This window comes from Limanda limanda, chromosome 17, assembly GCF_963576545.1.
Source record: "Limanda limanda chromosome 17, fLimLim1.1, whole genome shotgun sequence".
Lineage (NCBI taxonomy): Eukaryota > Metazoa > Chordata > Actinopteri > Pleuronectiformes > Pleuronectidae > Limanda > Limanda limanda.
Window position 1 is genome coordinate 19,142,962 of NC_083652.1, and position 19,292 is coordinate 19,162,253.

The window sequence follows — 19,292 nt, forward strand, 5'->3', positions numbered from 1 at the left end:
TCTGAAAAGGAGAGACATTTTATTTGGTCGTCTGTGCATTTTCTTCACATCACTGCATTTCCAAAAAACTACCTGACAGCAACACCACATTGGGCTCCTCCAGTCCTCCTGGCAAAATCTCTACAAACTGTACCCCAACATATCGACCCTCAACCCAGCTGAAGTGAACTTACTCTTTAGGTAGTAGGTACTGACCCCGGATTCCAATTCAAAACAATATTATCTGTCCCCTGACATGGAGCATGTCAAGACAACAAATAAAAAAAGAGAGGGGAAAGCAACGATGACATCAGTGCAACAGTTACAAATCAGAGAGTAGGGTACGTGTAAAAGGACAGTGAACAGGAAAACAGCTTTGGAAACTGAAGTGTAAATAAATACTGAATGATTAATGACTATTTGACAACTGCTATGCTTCATTATCCCACTGAGGGGCAGTATTTTCTTTTTTTTATTATTATTTTAAAGTGACTTTTAACCTTCACATGTTTCAGTTAAAACAGTTTGTTTCAGTTGCTTTTGCACAAACTTAAAAAAATCTGATGATCCTAAAAGCACAGCTCTTAAATATGTTGGTCACGCTTTTCTTGTTCTCTTGCAGAATTAAAAAGTACAAGTGTATTTAAATATTATCAGGTGATCCAGTGACACACTGAGTTTGTCTTGTTATCAATGCGACAACTTTTTCTAATAAACTATTTAAATCTGACACGTGCCTGTCGTGTTTATTGTGGAGCATACATCCTTAAATACAAGTAGGTGTCATAAGCTTTCAAAAATAAAGAGTAGATGCATAATAATCTGAACGATATTAATATTAATCAATATTTGAATTTCAAATTTACAGCACATTTCCTAAACACTTTTACATTAAATAGAAGGGATTGAGATTTATATAGATATTACAAAACGCAGAAAGGACATACAACGACAGAGGTATTATGTATTTCTACTAACGATTCAAGGATCATTTCAGAGTCTTAATTCCTCTCACACCTGATGACAGACGCACATTTCGTTTGAGTCGACCATGATCAGTGATGTTGTGCGGCTCAGGCTGTGGATATTAATGTTTTGAGAACTGTGTCACTGTTTCAGAAATTGTTTCTCCAGTAGAAAACGCTACTTGTCTATGAGGTTTGCATTTGATTTGATTTACTTTAACCTTTTGTGTTCAATAAATCTATGTGGCTTGCATTGATGTACTTCTATTAAATCTTCTAATATCATTATCATTTGTTTTCGTCAGTGATTGTTTTCAGAACTACACAAAAACTACTCAACCATTTTCAATGAATTTCTATGGAGGGGTGAGGCACGACCCAAGGAAGGAACCATTACATTTTGGTGCAGATCTGGATCAGGGGCCTGATCTTGTGAATTTAAATGTGGTTTCATGACTAGACGGTCGGGCCTTGGTGGAGGAATGATTCCACTTACAATTTGTGGGTGTTTGTCCCAGAGCCAGTAGAGGGCGCTCCCTCCTCACTCATTCTGCCTCACATCTTTTTCTCTCTCTTTGCCACCAAAATGTTTTCTTTTATCTTATCTGTTCCCCTTCACTTCTGGTTATTTGACCATTTATTCAGCCAGTTATACAGCAGGTGTCTGCACGATGGAGAGCGACATGATGTGTTTCCAATCTACTCGTCATGAAATCTGTGTAATTCATTAATGAGAGCTAATAATTTATGCAAATATGCAGAGACCAGCATCAATAATGAATGAACCATACATCTGCTGTGAGATTTATGTATACTTTATGTAGATACATTTAATGTACAACGTGACCAATAGCTTTTACAGAGAATATAAAAGTTAATGTAACTATACGCCCACACAGAGCAGTAGAAGATAATTGTCTGCCCTCGAGGCTTTCATTGTATTTTACAATCACATAGAAAACTACTGTGTTCATAGCTGTTGACATCATAATCAAAGATATTATTATTATCATTTTCATCATCACTGATATTACTTCACTAGAATCATCATAATTAAATTCAAACATAATTTTCGCTGTAATCTGTATCATCATCATCATAAATATCTCATCTCATACTCATCAGTCATGGCTTTTTAACATTGTCACAGTTATTGATCAATATTCTCATCATCAATATATATTTTCTCATGATTGTGTTTAAGGCTTTTGTAAAGAAGACCCCAAACTTCAGCGGATGCGAATTTGTTACACAGAGAGTGCGTGAGAGACCAGAAACCTATACATTATATAACTTAAGCATACATTGTTTGAACATTTACAGGTAGCAACCATTTCACAAATGAAAATAAATACAAAAGAGTAGGAGGTTATTATAGATCTATAGTTTCTTCTTTTCTCTTCTTAAAGAACACAAAAGCAAGCAAGTATATTTAGGATTACAAACCAAATGCAAACATGATCACGACAACACATCGCCCTTCACTGACACCGGACATAGACAAGAAAACCAAAAAGAAAAATATACAAAATAAAAGAAAGAAGCTTAATCGGACTGGTACCATAGAGAGCTATCGCACAGCCATCACTGAAACTTACCTTTTAGACTGACAGGACCTTCTCAAAGGAAAGTGCTCGTAAAGTTATAATCCTTTCGATTTTCAGAAAATATTTGCTATCTATGCTCCTCTTTTTGCAATAGCCATTCAATGTAATGCTGAAGTTACCTCTCTAATTATCAGCTTTGATTGGCGGTGGTGCAGTCTGCAACCCCACCACCGGATTTGAAGTGCTGCGACATGTGCAAGGGATTCACAGGAAACAAAAGATCATTGTAATCCATTAAGATAGAGGAATTTTCTTTGTTTAACTTTGACCATGTGGATCCGCTCAGTCGTTCCAATACAAACAGTGCTACACTGGAAATAGAGAAGTTATTTTTTTAACATGTTTCTATACGGGACCACATTATCAGACTGTAATGTTGCTGTCATAAATCGTTTATAGTTTGTGACGGCTCTAATTTATTACAAGACATTTGGATTTAGAGGAAATGCTATGTGACTGCACCTTAACTGTTTTTAATTGATCTCACAGCTCTATTGAGTTGCTGCTGATGTAAATCCAACACTTCCTGCTTCAAATCAAGTGTTTAACAGGCAAAACACTCTTATTGTCATTCAGTCAAAGGACACCGTATGGTATTGAAACTGTTACAGAGATTGGGGCTGACAAATATCAGTTACCTAAAATACATTTGAAACAAGACAATGGACATTTTCAGCATTCGTGCAAGCAGCCACAGTGATCTTTAGATGAAGAGCTGCAGGTGACTCCTGTAACTCCTATTGTCTGGAAACGTTCTCGAGCCGTATGCAGCATGAATCCGTTGCTGTTTTGTTACATTTGTTGCTTTACTCTGGTGAAGCCAAATCAACCAGGACGGGAAATCTCGAAGATTACAACTTCAAATTCCAAGAAGTAAGTTTCCGCTCAGGCCTTGGCAAAAGCACCATTGCTACTCAACTCAAATAAAAGTCTGCACATTTAAAAAATCTCTGCTCCACTCAAATAAATGAAATCAGCCCAGCTGACTCAAGACTGTAATGTTAGATCAGGAACCTTAATGTAAGCCAGCTCTGTTCTCTGATGTTACTCTGAGCTTCAGCCACGGCACCCGGAGAGAAGAACTCAGCACCAGAGTGAGATGACGACAGGGTTTCGAGTGAGGTTAAACTTCACCCGTCACCTCCCAGACACTTCTCCTTTCTCTCCGTCTGTCTATTTCCCTTCCCCTCATATTTATATTCAACCTTTCATTTTGACAGCCGTGCCCCAAGTAGCTGACCTCACATCTGAGCTCTGATCCTGAATTAGTAACTTCCTCATAAAGCACAATGGAGGGGGACACTTGAATCACTTATGCACCCACACTGCAGAAGCACACACTCGCACACGCACAAGCATACACACGCACACACACACACACACACACAAACACAAACGCACACTCTAGTCTATAATAACAGGCATGCGAATGTGCACCTGAAACCTGGCAGTTGTGCTTTGAGGAGACCTAGAAACATATCATGACCATGAGAGGGAGGTAGGGGAGTGTGTATGAGATGGAGGAGAAACAAACTGATTGTTTGGTTGCTCATGTACATCTGAGTTTCCTGGTGCTCTGCCGTTCCCTCGGTAGTGTGTGATGTCTCCTCAACACAGACTTGTGGACAGTCCAGAAGAAAAGCTGACTTTTTCTTAGGTTTACAGTCACTTCTGCGGTGAACCAGCTTTGTAGTGTGTGATATACGTGTTCACGAACTGAGGGAGAGAAAGATGGGCAGTTGGGGGTCGTGAAGATTGTCCCTCTTCACTTCTTGTTCGCGATGCGCCTCTTCCTGGTGGCCAGCATGTCGTAGAAGGGATCCCTGCTAATGCTGGCCCTGGAGAAGAAGCCAATCAAAGGACAGCAATGAAATAAATAATATCGCCACATGAGAGTCTCCAGCATCTTTGATATGGAAATGTAGGCACATTTATACAAACCCCTGCCTTAACTAGATCAAAAAAAAAGAAAAAAAGTTTGTGCAATGACCTAGTTTGGTTTCCATGGTTTCTGAAGAATTACCCTCCCTCCCCAAGTTTTTTCTTGGTACTCTGGTTTGCTGGAACCTCTCGCCGATTCCCTCCTCCACAACTCTGCCAAATACGAAGTAAAACACACAATCGCACACTCTCTCTGCCGCTGTTCTGCGGGTTTATAGGTGTGAAGGAGGGAAAACAATGGTGCTCAAGATTATTGACTCTTCCGCATCCTTCTGCTCCTGATGTTTTTCGGAGCGGTGGAAAAACGGCGTACAGTAAGAGTGAGTGACTCATGAAGCCATTCGGGCTCCACCGAGGAGCCCAGTTTCACGGCTGCTAAATCCTGTTAGCACCAGCACAAAGCACGAGGAGGCTCAACCCCCCACTGCGGATATCTCTGATTCCCTTTACAACTCCACGCGCTGAAGAATCAGTCTGTATACGATGACTATCCCCTCTTTCATTCCGCTCATTGTCATTTTCAACAACCCAATTTCATGGAACAAAAACTCTACATGCTAGAGTGATCTAAACCAGGCAAGGCTCCCATGACTAATATGATAGAACAGTTACACTATTTCTGTTCTTAAAAGACGTGAAAGCATAATGAATTTTATGGAATACATATAAAAAGACATATACTCTTCTCATTAAATAAAATACTGCGTGAGTTCATTCATTCAGAGACAACAGTGCACGTTCTCCATTGACACGGTTGGTCCAGTATCTTCTCGGTCTGTGTCTTTCTCGCTCAAGATAAGCAGATCGTGCAGTTCTCCCCTGATCATCTCTACATTAGAAGAGGGTGAAAATCATAATTTCCATAAAAAGCCTTTTATCTCCCCAGACCTCCAGTCCTCTCGGACCCCTCTGGTGAAATGCAAGCTGAGGCTTGTTAGCCTCTGTGGCTACGAATGCATCAACCCAGTCCGGAGCTGCTGCCTCTCCTGGATAGGTTTGCTGGGTTTACTGGCTCTCGCCCCTGGGGTGCTATAAGCAGTGACTAATCCCACATCATTTCCCCAGTGGATACACAGAGTATGGATAGAGGGGGAGGAGGAGGAGGAGGAGGAAGACCTGTACTATATATACAAGTGTACTGTTCTGCTGAGCCAACTCTCTTTGACATTGCACCATCTTTTATGCAGCTGAATACAGAGCATTCAAAATTTAGGTCACTTACTCTGATGTTATGTAAGTCCTAACACTTTCACATGTTCATTGTGTCTTTGCTGTAAATTAAATATTGTGAAGTTCCTGGTGTAGATTTAGGGTTTAAAACCCACGTCTGGGTCCCTCTACTCTCATCCACAGGCTAGACGAGATGTTGGAACCACTCAAGGTGACAAAATCTACATTTAGACATCAAACGTTTTTGAATTCCAGAAACACATATCGAGAAACGTCTTGTTGTTAAGGGCTCAAAGAAGTGCATGGTTGAATTTGGACTTGGGCTCTGTGTGCAGCAGTGGGGGGGGGTCGTGGCTTCAGGGTTCTGGGGACCGAGTCCAGCAGCCGGTCTGAACAGCTCAATTACTGCAGGTCATTTTTACCGTTTGAGGAAGAGAGCTAGCATCACCACAGGCCAGACAAACAACCCATTCCAAACAGGCAGGTGTAGAACGGGTCTATACAACAGGTTTCGGTTTTACAGGGCAGGGTTATATTCCATTTTTATAGACAGGGGTCTTACTTGATGGATTTAATCCACTCTTCCTTCTCCTCTGGCGTGGGTGCTGATATCCTGTACACCACATGGTTTCCCTCGACAACACGGCCATCTGCCTCAGTCTTGCAGGCTTTGATCACCTGGCCCTTGTGGTTGGGGTTGTAGAGCTCAAAACAGTTCTAAACAAGGGGACAAGGAACAGGGTATCAACCAATGTGCAGGTTTTTAGCCTGACCGAGAAATGTATTTACAAAAAGGAAACATGTAATAAACACAGGAACCAAAGAGAAAATATACTTGAGGTGTGATCTAAGGGTGAGGTCTCTAGTGAAGCAACACTCACAGGTTTCCTGGGCTCCTCCACCTCCCTGATGCTGAGATTCTCCAGAGGGATGATCCCACGAGGCTCCTTGTCCTGATGGAGAGACGGATGAGAACGAGAAACATGAGAAGACGAAAAACACCCGATTGAACACAAGGAGAGCATCACTGATGGAGAAAGTTAAAAAGCAAGCAAAGAAGAAAGAACAGAAAGAGAAGATCAGATGAGAAGCAGAGGCAGAGGAATAGAGTAGAGGAGGAAAGAGGAGACCTGACAAGAGCAGTGCATTAAGGAATCACTTAAGAGGAAGACGAGAGGGGAAGAAACATACAGAAAGGGAAGGACAGAGAGGAAGGAGAGGTTGAAGTCCACTGTGACATTTGTGAGCATGGAAATCAACCCTGCTCACCCCTTTTCCTCTCACCCTCGCGGCCCTTTAAAAGAGCTGATAACGTGAGTGTGGAGCAGTCAGGCCAGAGGAAGGGACATAATGATAGCGTCCTCAAGGATAATAATAGGGCAGAGTGAGGACAGTGCTGAGGCAGCAGCTAACAGGGACACAGAGGCACAGATACAAATCTGTGAGGATGCACAAATAAACGTACTGGAGAACCTTATCATCTGTTTTTCCTTATAATCCCAGAATTTAATATGGAAGCTCAGAACTCAAATGTCCTTCCAGCTTTACATTCAGACAGAATGACACAAAATGGAACGGAGACTGTTGTCATCTCATTTTGGTCTCATTTGAAACCACGTCTGTTAATCCAAACATCATCATGGGTATGAGACTCACTGTTGTGTATTCAAAGTAGTAGAGGCAGTTGTCCGTCAGAATGAACCACCGTCTCTTCCAGGTTTTTACTCGGCCCCCTGACAGGAAGAGAAAGAGGAGAAGGAAGTGACACAAAGGCCACAGTGACAGACTCACTGTCTCGCCATCAGGAAAAGGAGCAGGGACGTGACACTCGTTATTAAAGCCAACATGTTTTCCTTCTCTTGTGTATTTGGGAAAAACTATCTCATAATATCTTATAATGGTACAAATATTCAGAATTCAGAAAAACAGACTCAGAGAAAACATACATTTGACATGATTGATTCTAAATGTTTGTTTGTCAGTTCACGGCTGTAATTCAATTTCCTGTATATGAAAGGCAGCTTGTCATCAATCACATGAGAATATCATGTGACAATTAGACACACTGACGTGAACACATGCCACTGAAAGGTCGAAGTCTGATTTACGTTTATGATGGTATATCTATTTTCCAGTTCTGCTATATGTGAAATATGCCCTATACTTTCTATTAGCTGATTATAGTTTAAAGGGAATTCCATATAAACGGAGCTGAAAAGAAATTTCCCATCTATAGACTGAGTTGATGATTTTGATTTTGTGCCCCAGACTTTCTGGTTGGGAAAAGGTGTAAAGAAAGAACTATTCAAAAGCAAAAATCTAACATTATTTCTGAATATGTGTTCAAGGTTTCGAGTGTGTTTATCAAATAATTTACTGTGCTTCATGTTTTGGATTAACAGGCATATGCGGTTCTATCTTATGGTGCAGGTGTAGGGTCTCAGACATAAACCTGATAAAGAGAAATTATGAAAATGCAGGGCCGCTTGTTCGAAGGAAGCTGAAGGAAACAAAGTATGAGTATATCGCAATCGTCACCATCTCTCCCAAGTTTTTAGCTTAGTTAAATAACAACTTGCTCCACTGATGAATTATTACTGCCTGTGCCTATTCATTTTTTATCAAGCAACAGGATAAAACCTCTTTGGCTCTAAGGAGAGGGGAGCAAACAGCTCTTGATATGAACCTAATATGGCACCTAGAGCACCCCCGAAGAAACGCATGCATGTAAAAGTGCACAAGTAAAAGAACTATGAAACACAAACACACACACCGAACCCCAGAGCAAGTTTACCACCTCACGTGTTAACTTGTGCAAAATACATCCGAAGTAAATCAGAAACGTGAACGTTCAGCACGTTGGTTTGAAGCAGGATTCAGCCTCTGGCAGTGACTGCAGAGGCTCATGTTGGAGGAAAACCCTGCTCGGGACGCTGAGGAAGCTCTGGTGGTGGGATACGTGTGCCAAATGTGTGCATGAAGACAATGGGAAATGCACGCACAAGCACACACGTCCAAAAATAAATCATAAGACGAAGAAATTCACAAGAGCAAGCACAATCAAATTCTAATGATATCCCCAAAGTGTGTGTGTGTTCCTGATTAGTTCCTCTGTGCACTAAGCTTCCCTCACGGCCACAACACTTTTCACTGCAGCATTTCCTTCCTGTTTTTGTGTTGCCTCACATGAGCCTATATGGGCCACACGTAATTACCAAAGCTTCCTTACATTTCAATAGACTCTGGCTATTGAATTAGCGCGGCCCAAATTTCCGCTCCAAACAGAGAGATTTTCTAAAAAAGGGATTTATTTCTTCACATCCCCCAGGGTTTATTTTTAGAGAGTCCTATTAGAAATGTTATAGTGATAACTGGTGTGGGAAATGGCTCCAGGGAGGAGCCCGACTAAAATGTAATCATGTTAGGTCTGTGAGCCTCAATGGGGCTATTTGCATTCATACTCACTGGTTTGATGAGACTACAGAGACATTACAGGGAGTTAAAGGAATGTGCAGGTCAAAGCTGTGTGTGTGTGTGAATGTAATTAGATTCCTAATCCCCTCCAGTGAGTTTGCCCTTCAACCTTTGACAAACAATAATCAGTAAACTACAAAATGTTATGTCCGATAATCAATCCACCTTTAATTTAACAGTAAATAAATAGCGGCACTCTAAAAATAGTTTTAACTGAAAGGTGATGAGATGCTCTGGTGGTATGTGAAGAATGTTGGAGCAGCGGGAATTTTGTTTTTTTTGTGCCGTGAACTGCAGAGCGTTGGAGCGAGGTCCAAATCAAAAACACATGTAAACAAACAGAAACATGTGGAAGAAACAGAGCCGGAACAAGAACAATAACTGCATTGCATCATTGGGAAAGCATCCCTGGCACACAAACACACACACACACAACTATTGAGCTGCATTTAGTCTTTTTTGTTGTCGCTTTTATGAAAATGCTTCAAATCTAACCCTTACTGGAGCAGACAGAGGTGACAGAGGTGCACCTACAGCCATTTCAGGCCAGTGTCACAGTGATTAGAGGCTAATTAGACAGAACCATGTATGACCAGTGTCCTCGGCCACTATCCTGCAATTTATCTCCTCGTGCCGCTGTGAGAATAAAGCTACGATTGTAGAGAAAAATGCAAGACTAACCAAATAAAGTCAATTTAATCCAGGATGTATTGCATCCTGTCAGCAGGGGAATGTGCAGGGAGCCACACTAACCTAATTTGAGCAGCCAGCCCTCTCTGTCTGGGTTGAAGAACGTGTGCGTCAGGTCATTCCCATCGTCCTCTGGGATCTTAAAGGGTTCACTCTTGATGCTGTCGTATAGATTCTGCAGAGAGAGAGAGAACAGAAAAGAAAATGAATGGTGCGTTAAACAGAACATGGACAGATTCAATTCCAATGTCAAAGTGATTCACACCTCGACCACTGGGTGAATCTTTAACAAGTATTTAGGGCACTTTGGTACAGAGGTAAGTTACAGTCAGTAGATCAACTTGTTTTTGTTGTTTTCTCACACAGACATTTTTTCATATATGTCACTAGGGGGCTGGGTGGGAAAAAGTTCCTGAAAATTTCCAGAGCATCGGACTGTGACATTTTTCTTGTTTCACATACAGCACCTCCGGAAGATTTCACCGAAAATGTCCGGACTCGAGTGCTTGTCTGAAAGCAGGTTTCGATATCACAAAAGGTCGTTAGCATCCTTATCAAGGTGCAGATCTTATTCTTATGAGTGGATGTGTCGATTGGTGAGGAATGACTCGCTGGGTTTCATGGTGGAAAAACTTACAGTCCATACATACCACTTTTAATCCTCAAAACTTCATGTTTTACCAACACGTTCTATCACACATTACATTGCAAACATTTTTTCAACACAAATGATGTAACAAAGCCAAAGCTCTCACCCTGAGTAGATCCTCTGGGAGGTCCCCCCCCTCATTGATCCCTCTGTTCATGGAGATGAAGCGCTCCACAGGGGGCTTGTCTCTGACGTTGGGATTGTGCAGGCTGGTGTTCAGCATGATGATGGCAAACGATAGGACATAGCAGGTGTCTGTGGGGGGGGGGGAATTACACAGAGTGTGACTCGGAAACATAAACTACAGCAGAGCTGTGTCTGCGGGTGTGAAAACATCTTTTTTGTTGCTTGCAGTTAATGGAACTGTGTGGAAATGATGACAAAATATTGATCTCGTAGTCTTCAATTGTTGATCATTCATTTCTTTATAGTTACAGAATGAAATTGAAAACATGTTTTAAAAGAAGAAGAGGCTGAAAAGTGGTGGATATTCAACTAATTTCTTCGAAAAGTATTGATATGAAAGCACCAATGATTTGTGATTAATTAGACAGAACTTAATGAATGAAGATTAAGTCACCGCTAAATTTAGGGCATTCAAAAAACTAGAATAAAAGACAGAATTTAATCAACAAAAAGCCCCATATTCTGACACACACACACACACACACACACACACACACACACACACACCCATCACGCTTCACATCATAACTCCTGGGATTCGTCCTCCACCTCATCCACCCACACACTTCCTGCCCCAGTCAACATCCTCAGCCCTGTGATTTACGGCCCAGCGTGCACCAGTTCTGAGAGATGACCAATAACTTAGTCTGGGTGTGTCTCCACTGCACCACATCAATATTCATGACCCGAGCTGTCACCTGTGTCCTCAACACTGGCTCGGTTAACACAGGGGCAGCCTGACAATGTGCGACGGGGCCAAGACTCCACTAACGACCTCTATTGACCACTGATCAATTTCATTATCACGGCTGGAGACACGAATACTGATTACAGTGCGATTGGTGGGCAGGCTTCTAGCAACGGTGGCAAATTGAGAAGTAAGCTGACTGTCGGTGACGTTCAGATTGAGAACCAGAAACATAAACAGGTTTTCTGGCTGTGAGTGAGACACTGTTTATCTTATGTAAGATGCACAAAGTCCAAACAGGTCCAGCCGTCTAACGAAGGAGGACAGACCGTCAGGAGCATTGATCTGAGGCTGAGGTGGTTCCGGCTCGCCCATGTTATCTCTCCTGGACTGTCTGGCTCAGTCTGACTCATATATCTGCTGCTGCTGTGTGTGTGTCTGTGTGTGTCTGTGTGTGTCTGTGTGTGTCTGTGTAGTACCTGTGGACTGGAAGACGCCAGGATTGCAATTGCAGTACCTGGAAGCAAATGCCTCCATCATGCGATCAATCTTCTGGGCTTCGCCAGGAAGTCTGAAGCTCCACAGAAACTGCCTGTTACAGCAGGAACAGAGGGAGAGAAACAAATTCAACAATGAGTATAACAGTAATGAACAAGTCTACTATGGAATAAATCAGAGAACCTATGGAATAAATTAACTTTTTAGTTAGTTTTAGACATTCTAATAACTAATTATAATACCAACAAGAATCTTTAACCTTTATTAGCAACAAAGACTAGTGTCTGGAAAATAGGTTTCGGGGAAGTTATTTCTGTCAATATGCATGTTTCTTCTTTTTCATTTCGATAAGAGTTTGTTGAGCGAGCATGACACGTAGGTTTGCCTGACACATCGTTGACAATAAGGAGGTGCGGTCTGAGCACCCTCCATAACCTGTGGTTACCCATAACCCCCCTCTCTACGTAAAGCCACAGAGATGTTTACATGCATCTTTGGAGAACCATAATTCCAGGCTGAAAACTGACATTAGCGCTGCATGATTTCAGCCTCTGATTCATTCCTGTGCACAGGCGTTTAACCTGGATCAATTTTTGCCGCAGCGCCATATGAAGTCATCCCACAGTTCAATGCCTCGGCCAATCAAATGTGTGCAAGAATATTTTTAGGATGTTTTTTTTGTTATATGCTTAGTTGCTGTAAATCTCCTGTTCATCTTACAACTGCCGAGATGCAACAATGATTTCAAGTAGAGTAGTGTGTGTTTTTAAATCCCAATGTGCTTGTGATGATTGTATTTTGTAATCAATTTATTTTTATTTTATTAGTGATAAGGACTTTTGAGTCTGAAATAAAGCTAAACTAACTAGTCCCATCTACAAAATCACACTTTTGGCAGCTCCAAAACAACAGTTGGACTTTACTGCCACTGGTTTTATAGAGCGGTGAAGAAGAGGTGACTTCCAGTAGTGTACTGTTAGACACTGTTATGCTCTTATATTGGATCATTATTTGGCATAATGTATCAGGAAAAATTGAATCAGAACATAACTACTTTTAAGAGACCTGAAATCACCTCAAACTGGACATTGTGGACTGTAACACACTCTTTTTTTATGACCACAGTTTTCCTCTGCCACTCACCGTAAGGCCTGTACGAGGTTGAGGTCCGCAAACTCATGAAGCTCCACAAATGCATGGAGGACCTTGATGTTGAAGTCGTCCCTGGAGGAGAGGACGGACACATTCAAATATTTTAACTCCTCTCTCCAATCAGAAACAGACTCTTCACTCCTCTTATCTCGAAATATGCAGGGTACAGTGACTGTTTCACAGTTGTTGGGGCCAAGTTGGAAACTAAATCGCTGCGGCCCGGTCACAGCAGCAGTTTCAGACAGACAGCCCCAGTGTGGGCTGAGGCCGGCAGCGTGAAATCCCCTTTGTTTTGACTGTCCTATCCTCATTGATTCTTCTTCGATAAGAACCACATGTCTGCTCAGATACTTTATTGGCACCGTCTCTCTCATCGCTGCTCTGGTCCATAAATCCAGACTATCAATTTCCTGGGGCTTTATACTCACATGCATGCAGGGGGAGCGGAAAAAAATAGAAAGGTGGACGGAAAACAGAGGGAAAACTGGAGAGCTCACCGTTCTCCCAAGTAGTCCCCGATGACTGTTTTGTTGAGCCCCTCGCCTTTGTAGAGGAACTGTGCAATGTCTTCTGGGGTGTGCTGCAGAAGATCATTCTCCAAAAGAAACTGGATTCCCTGTTTGAAAAAAGAAAGAGCGCACACTTTCATTTCAGCTCCCCATTAATACCACTGACGGATGGATTGGAGATTTTCATTTATTCAAGAGGCCAAATCAAATCATGAAACCATGATTCAACTGTTTTACGGATTCTGGGAGTTCAGGGTGGGGGGGCCTGACCTTTTTAGGGTCCATGTTGAACTTCTTCCTGCCCATGGCGATCTGTTTGTTTCTCTGTGTGGTTTTGCTGCAGAGAAAAAAAGCAAAAGAACGTCCATCAAATAACTATGAAGGGTGTGGTGTTGTCCTCAGGCTGCTGTGTTACGTTCACTAGGTCAGTTTGTGAAGGTTCGTGCAAGACATGACGTGACTTTGGTTATTTTTACGTGGAGAAAAACTGATAATACCTTATTTTTTTAATCAACTGTGCTGCATCACTTTCTTTATTGTACCCGACCTGCAGCCTGGTGCTCATTCTGTATGCAGCCCACAGGGAAATCTGCACCTATGTGTGTCTGTTCCTGTTTACTGTGTGCCCAAAATATCCTGAGTCCCTTTCCCACCTGCATCTCAGACTGTGAACACACTCAGACGACACACACAAACAAACACACGCGCATACACACACAATCGCACGTACGCACGCACACACGCGTAGATTGGAACCCTCTGAAAAAAGACAGTTTGGCTCATGTTTGGTCAGGGGACGCTCCCACTTCGCTCCTCAAACAAAAGGTCATTAACACACAAACTGCCCGCGCACACACACACACACACACACACACACACACACACACACACACACACACACACACACACACGACAGGTGTCAGGCGCACGGCGGAAACAACTTTATATCTGTAGAGAAGAAAATAAAGAATGAAGTAGAGCTGAAGCTATGAGTCAATTAACTGATTTGTCAATTGACAGAAGTTAACTATTTACATAGTTATAATAAGTATTAAGAAATAATACAAGAGTCAGTGGTGGAGGAAGTACCATTACCGTTGATATTTGCATTCATTTTCATTAAATACATGAAAAGGAACGGTAAAGGAACTCACCTCTCCCCCACACAGGTTAGCTGCTCAATCTCAGTCATGACCTCTGCGATCTCAAACTTCAGCCGCTGCAGAGAAGAAAACAGGAAAATAACTCAGTCGCTTGTACCGTACATTAAAATTTGTGTTTTATCACTTTTTAAATAAAATACTGTGAGGGGAGGAGGTAAACACTTGGAGGATCGTAATTTGATGACGATGAACATGGTTACATAAGATTTAAATGCGAAGAGCATCCAGATGAAAGGTTCCCTTACAGCTACAGTGGGGTTTGGACGATGCGGGTAAAATGAATATTACACAATTTTAATAGGATCGTCTCATGAGGGTATTTCTGTCTTTATTCGACGCTGGATCGTTAGGAGGGGACGGGAAACGCCTGATAGGATATAATCTGGACGTATGCTGAGTGTATGCACAGGGAAAACACATTAATCAAACTATGCTCAATACGTAACATTATTCAGCAGCTTCAATAACACGTTCTATTGATTTAGGGTTTGCCAAGAATAACCGATTTAGAACGATTTGATAATCCAGCCATAACTTCTAATAACCGTCTGCTGCTATAACAAATAAAATCTAATTCATGAACTGTTACTCACTTCAATATCATCCAGCAGCTCTTTTTTCCTGCGTCGTATGTTCGACAGCTCATCTTTTTCCTCCAAAGACAGGTCCTCGGGTACTGGAAAATACAGAGAGAGTGGAAAAATTGAAAGAGTATATTTGTGTGAGAGAGAGAGAGGGAGGAAGGGGGGCAGGGTTGTGAGGATGGATTAAATTAATTCACCTTCCTACTAGCCAGGGTAGTCACAGGGATTAAGCCTGACAGTGCATTCCAGTTCAATGAATCCACGGCAAAGACATTAATCATGACCTGAATTAACAGACTAACAGACAGAGGTGTCGTTTCATCTTGAAACCTTGGATTGAGCACGATATGCTGCAAAGACGCTTGGGAAGCATGGGAGTCCAAACCTCAAACATGTATTTGTGGCCTTGTGTTACTAACTCCCACTTTCATATCTGTCAAATAAGACACCACTGATGAGGAGAACATGGGGGCGAAGGCAGAAGATGATGACAAATGGACTGAAGTTGTGGAAGAAGTTCGATCTGTTTTACTGGCAACTTGAGGACCACCTGGCGAATGGGAGTCCAATATTCCCAATCTTTTTCGCTCTTGTGCTTTGTGGTTGTAACAACTCCTGAGGGAAATAACCGTCTCTTCAGCTGCTCCACACATGTGCAGTCGGGGGCCTTGTATTGTCAAAGCCACGGGAACGACTTGGAGGGGACATGAACATTTGAAATTGAGAAGCCCATGTGTTTTGGGGACATCCAAAGTTATCCTATAGTGGAGATTGGTGATATCAGTCTCGCCGCTCTCTAGTCTAACAGGAAGCTGAGGAGGAAGAGAGATGTGCAGATATGATTCTTAGTTCGTACGTTGTATGATAACCATCAGCTCTCATACCGTGAAACCTGTGTGCCGCTGCAACACTATAGATCCTACAGGTGTATCTAATAAAGTGGCCACGGAGTGTAAACAGTGTTACGTACGTACAATACACAGCAGGTGGTGGGAGCAGATGATAAAAAAAAGCACATAAAAGGACATTTCTTGTGAGAATTTTTTTCCAAACCAAATTAAAACCACACAAACTTCCCTGTTGAAAGCAGATGACTTCCATGAATAACATCCTGTGTGTTTGACACGCAAACACACACACAGACACACACACACAGGCCGCATCTGGCGAGGCCCGCCCCCTCAAATATTGGCTTTCTGATCGTCAACTCCCGCCGAGCCCTTATTTGTGGTAATTAACGCTGCAGAGTTTTGCACTGTTTTACTGCAAGAGCTCAACACACACTGTATGCACAGGTGAGCACACACACCATCCACTGTATGCATACACAATTTACACTTCACACGCATGACATGTATTTTATTCTACACCGAGCGTTTCCCCAGAGCCAACTACTTATCCTTCATTTACCCGGGCCACGTCAACCCCCCCCCCCCCCGGACCCGTCGGAGGACCTCCCCCACTTTCCTCCACACATCAGAAAAAACAGCAATCCATTTGAGAGCGAGCTGACAGGAAGTAGGTCATTTTCACACGGAGCTCCTACGCTGTCTCTCTCACACACATACACATGAACACACTCCCCCCCCCTCTATCTCTCTTTTCGTCCGCCCCCACCCCAGTGCTTGAAGTGGGGGTGAAAGCAGATTCAAATCCCCAAACTGAATCATACCGCTAAGCAGCTTTGCAATTCAGACTTTTTTTTTTTTTTTCTTTCTCCCCCTTCGACTATAAATAATGGAAACAGAAAAGTATTACTAGTTAGATCAAGTTATTTCTTCTCCTCTTTATCTATCTATCTGCTGCTTCTCTCTCCCACACTCCCTGGATCAATCCCTGTGCCACGTCTTGCTCTGTGAGACAAAGTGGCAGAAGAAGCACGGATCGTTAGGTTCTTATGTTCTGAGGGCACGGAGCGCGTGTTATCACAGCCCAGCAGCCAGTCAAGAGAGCAGGGATCCAGATGGTTGTAGATGTCTTCTTTAACTGTGTGAGCATTGGTGTATGTGTGTCTGTGTGTGTGTGTGTGTTAGAGATGGTCTACAAACTTCAACAAGACGATGCAAAAGAAGAAAAAAAGATGAGAGAAAGGAGTAGCGTCTAAAAACATTTGTATAAAGCGAACACAGTTTTTTAAATGATCATGCAAAGATGCTTGATATACAAAATTTGTCAGGATAGACCATTAGTAGTAGTTTCCACTGGTTTGACAACAGTTTCATGATGGAAACCATAATGTAAACAATAATTATTTGTTGTATTGTTTGTTAGGGATGAAATTGTGAATTGTAAAAGGCCTTTAATACGAGGATAAGCTGCCATTAACTTAGCTGCTATTGATTTTAGCCATGCTAGTGCAATGCCCATTCTAAACATGCCTGTTTGGATTAGACTGACAATTAAAGAGCTGCTGCAGGACTTTGATTCTCCAGTTCAGGTTCTACGTACTGAGTGGAGCTTCTCCGAACTTTGAATAAACAGGTGAACAGCTCAGGGTTCTGTAGACTGAGTCTTTTAGAGACGTTTAGACTCCAGGTGAACAGTCTGTGAGGCTAAGGAGGACAGAAAGAGACAAAACACTCAAAGTTGTGAAGGGACCATGTCTGCGAGTCAGAGAAACAAGGACCCTAAAGGATGCTGTGAATGCCAAGCAGCAAAGAAAGAAAAGACTTTAGGAACAGATACCAGCACCACCAGACATCTTCACACTCGCTGCCTCCTTTGCTTTCTGTTCTTGGCTTCAGTTAAGGAGCCTCATAAAGCAGTGATTGTGGAGCAAAGACACCCTGCAGGCAGCCTACGTCTGTAATGCGCAAAACACTCCTCCATCCCTCCTACTCCGGCTGAAAGAGCTCGGCTTGATCTGGAGAATCAGTACTGTGTACCCAGAGTAACCTGGAATCGTTGCGAGGGCTACTACTACTGACCTGACATCTGATGCATTAAACATGAAAGTGTATATTTCCATAGAGTTTCCCTCCTCGATAGAAAGATCCATAGTATATTATTATATACAAAGATGTCATGCTTAGCCCTAGGTATAGCCACATAGAATATCAATGCAACAACACTCAGCCTTTTCATATGATGGCTTAGGGGGCTGCTGTTCCAGTTATAATCAATACATCTCATAACTGCCTTCTAGGAATGCATGGGTGACTGACCACATGATCTCAGAAAGACACAAGGTTCAGAATTTTCTAAAGTGTAAGCAGCCGGGTCAACAACATCATCTGGGTTCAAGGAAAAGGTCACAAACCAACGTGGCGCTAAGGCAGCAAGAACAAGGCAGCATTTACATGAGCTGCTTTTACAACATGCACTTCACTCTGGATATTTTCCTGAAGTTTTCTGGAGGGGCCTTATGTGAGAATGCAACTGTCTGAGATATTTGATCTGGACATTTAAAAATAAAAGCTTATCCTGCCATTCCCCTAGTAAAATGATCAGAGTGTCAAGGCGCTTATACGGAGAAGACGCGACAAGGATGTCAACTTGGAAAAAACGAAAGATTCAAGAGTTTTTTTTCATGGCAGACCCCAGTGTCGATGTGCTGCAAACAAATGGAAATGATTTCCCGCAGCAGAATTTATATATCCAGCCTCGTGGATAATCTACCCAGTCGCCACTCCTCCCCTGAATGCTACAAATATCATCATGTTGTTCTGAACGAATCTGACCCAGACAATCTACCCTTCTGCTTACCTTATTTGTGAAAAGATAAAAATCCCTCTTGGGTTTTATAGTAATCGGGTCATTGCCAGATCTGCTCACAGTTGATATACATCATAATTAGCCTTCCTTACTGCCCAAATCTCATTACTCCGTTCTAAATGCAACCTACTGTATGACTTGCCCTGATATAGACAGACATAGGGATCAAGAAAAGGAAAAGAGATCACAAGCAAATGATGCATGCCGCTGAAAACAGAGGCTGCGTTTCAGGTCCACTCATAATGCATCATTACACTTATATAATCTCAATGAGGTTCTTTGTTGGCGCCAGTGAACGCTGTCTTGGTTACTACAAAGAAGCA

The 19,292-nt window shown here is 42.3% G+C and overlaps 1 protein-coding gene across 1 annotated transcript in view; it reads right to left on the reverse strand.

Moving 5' to 3' along the window:
- Positions 1–4,000: 4,000 nt before the first annotated feature.
- LOC133023186 (cytohesin-3) overlaps positions 4,001–19,292 on the reverse strand; it is a 29,531-nt gene continuing 14,239 nt past the window's right edge. Inside the window, exons 2-13 of the mRNA XM_061090152.1 lie at positions 15,265–15,347; positions 14,663–14,727; positions 13,779–13,845; positions 13,497–13,615; positions 12,991–13,071; positions 11,829–11,941; positions 10,582–10,730; positions 9,890–10,001; positions 7,319–7,395; positions 6,544–6,615; positions 6,225–6,379; positions 4,001–4,389 (exon numbers count right to left, since the gene is read on the reverse strand). Of these exons, the coding sequence (XP_060946135.1) occupies positions 4,317–4,389; positions 6,225–6,379; positions 6,544–6,615; positions 7,319–7,395; positions 9,890–10,001; positions 10,582–10,730; positions 11,829–11,941; positions 12,991–13,071; positions 13,497–13,615; positions 13,779–13,845; positions 14,663–14,727; positions 15,265–15,347 (1,166 nt within the window). The 3' untranslated portion in view covers positions 4,001–4,316. The remainder of the gene's footprint in view (positions 4,390–6,224; positions 6,380–6,543; positions 6,616–7,318; positions 7,396–9,889; positions 10,002–10,581; positions 10,731–11,828; positions 11,942–12,990; positions 13,072–13,496; positions 13,616–13,778; positions 13,846–14,662; positions 14,728–15,264; positions 15,348–19,292) is intronic.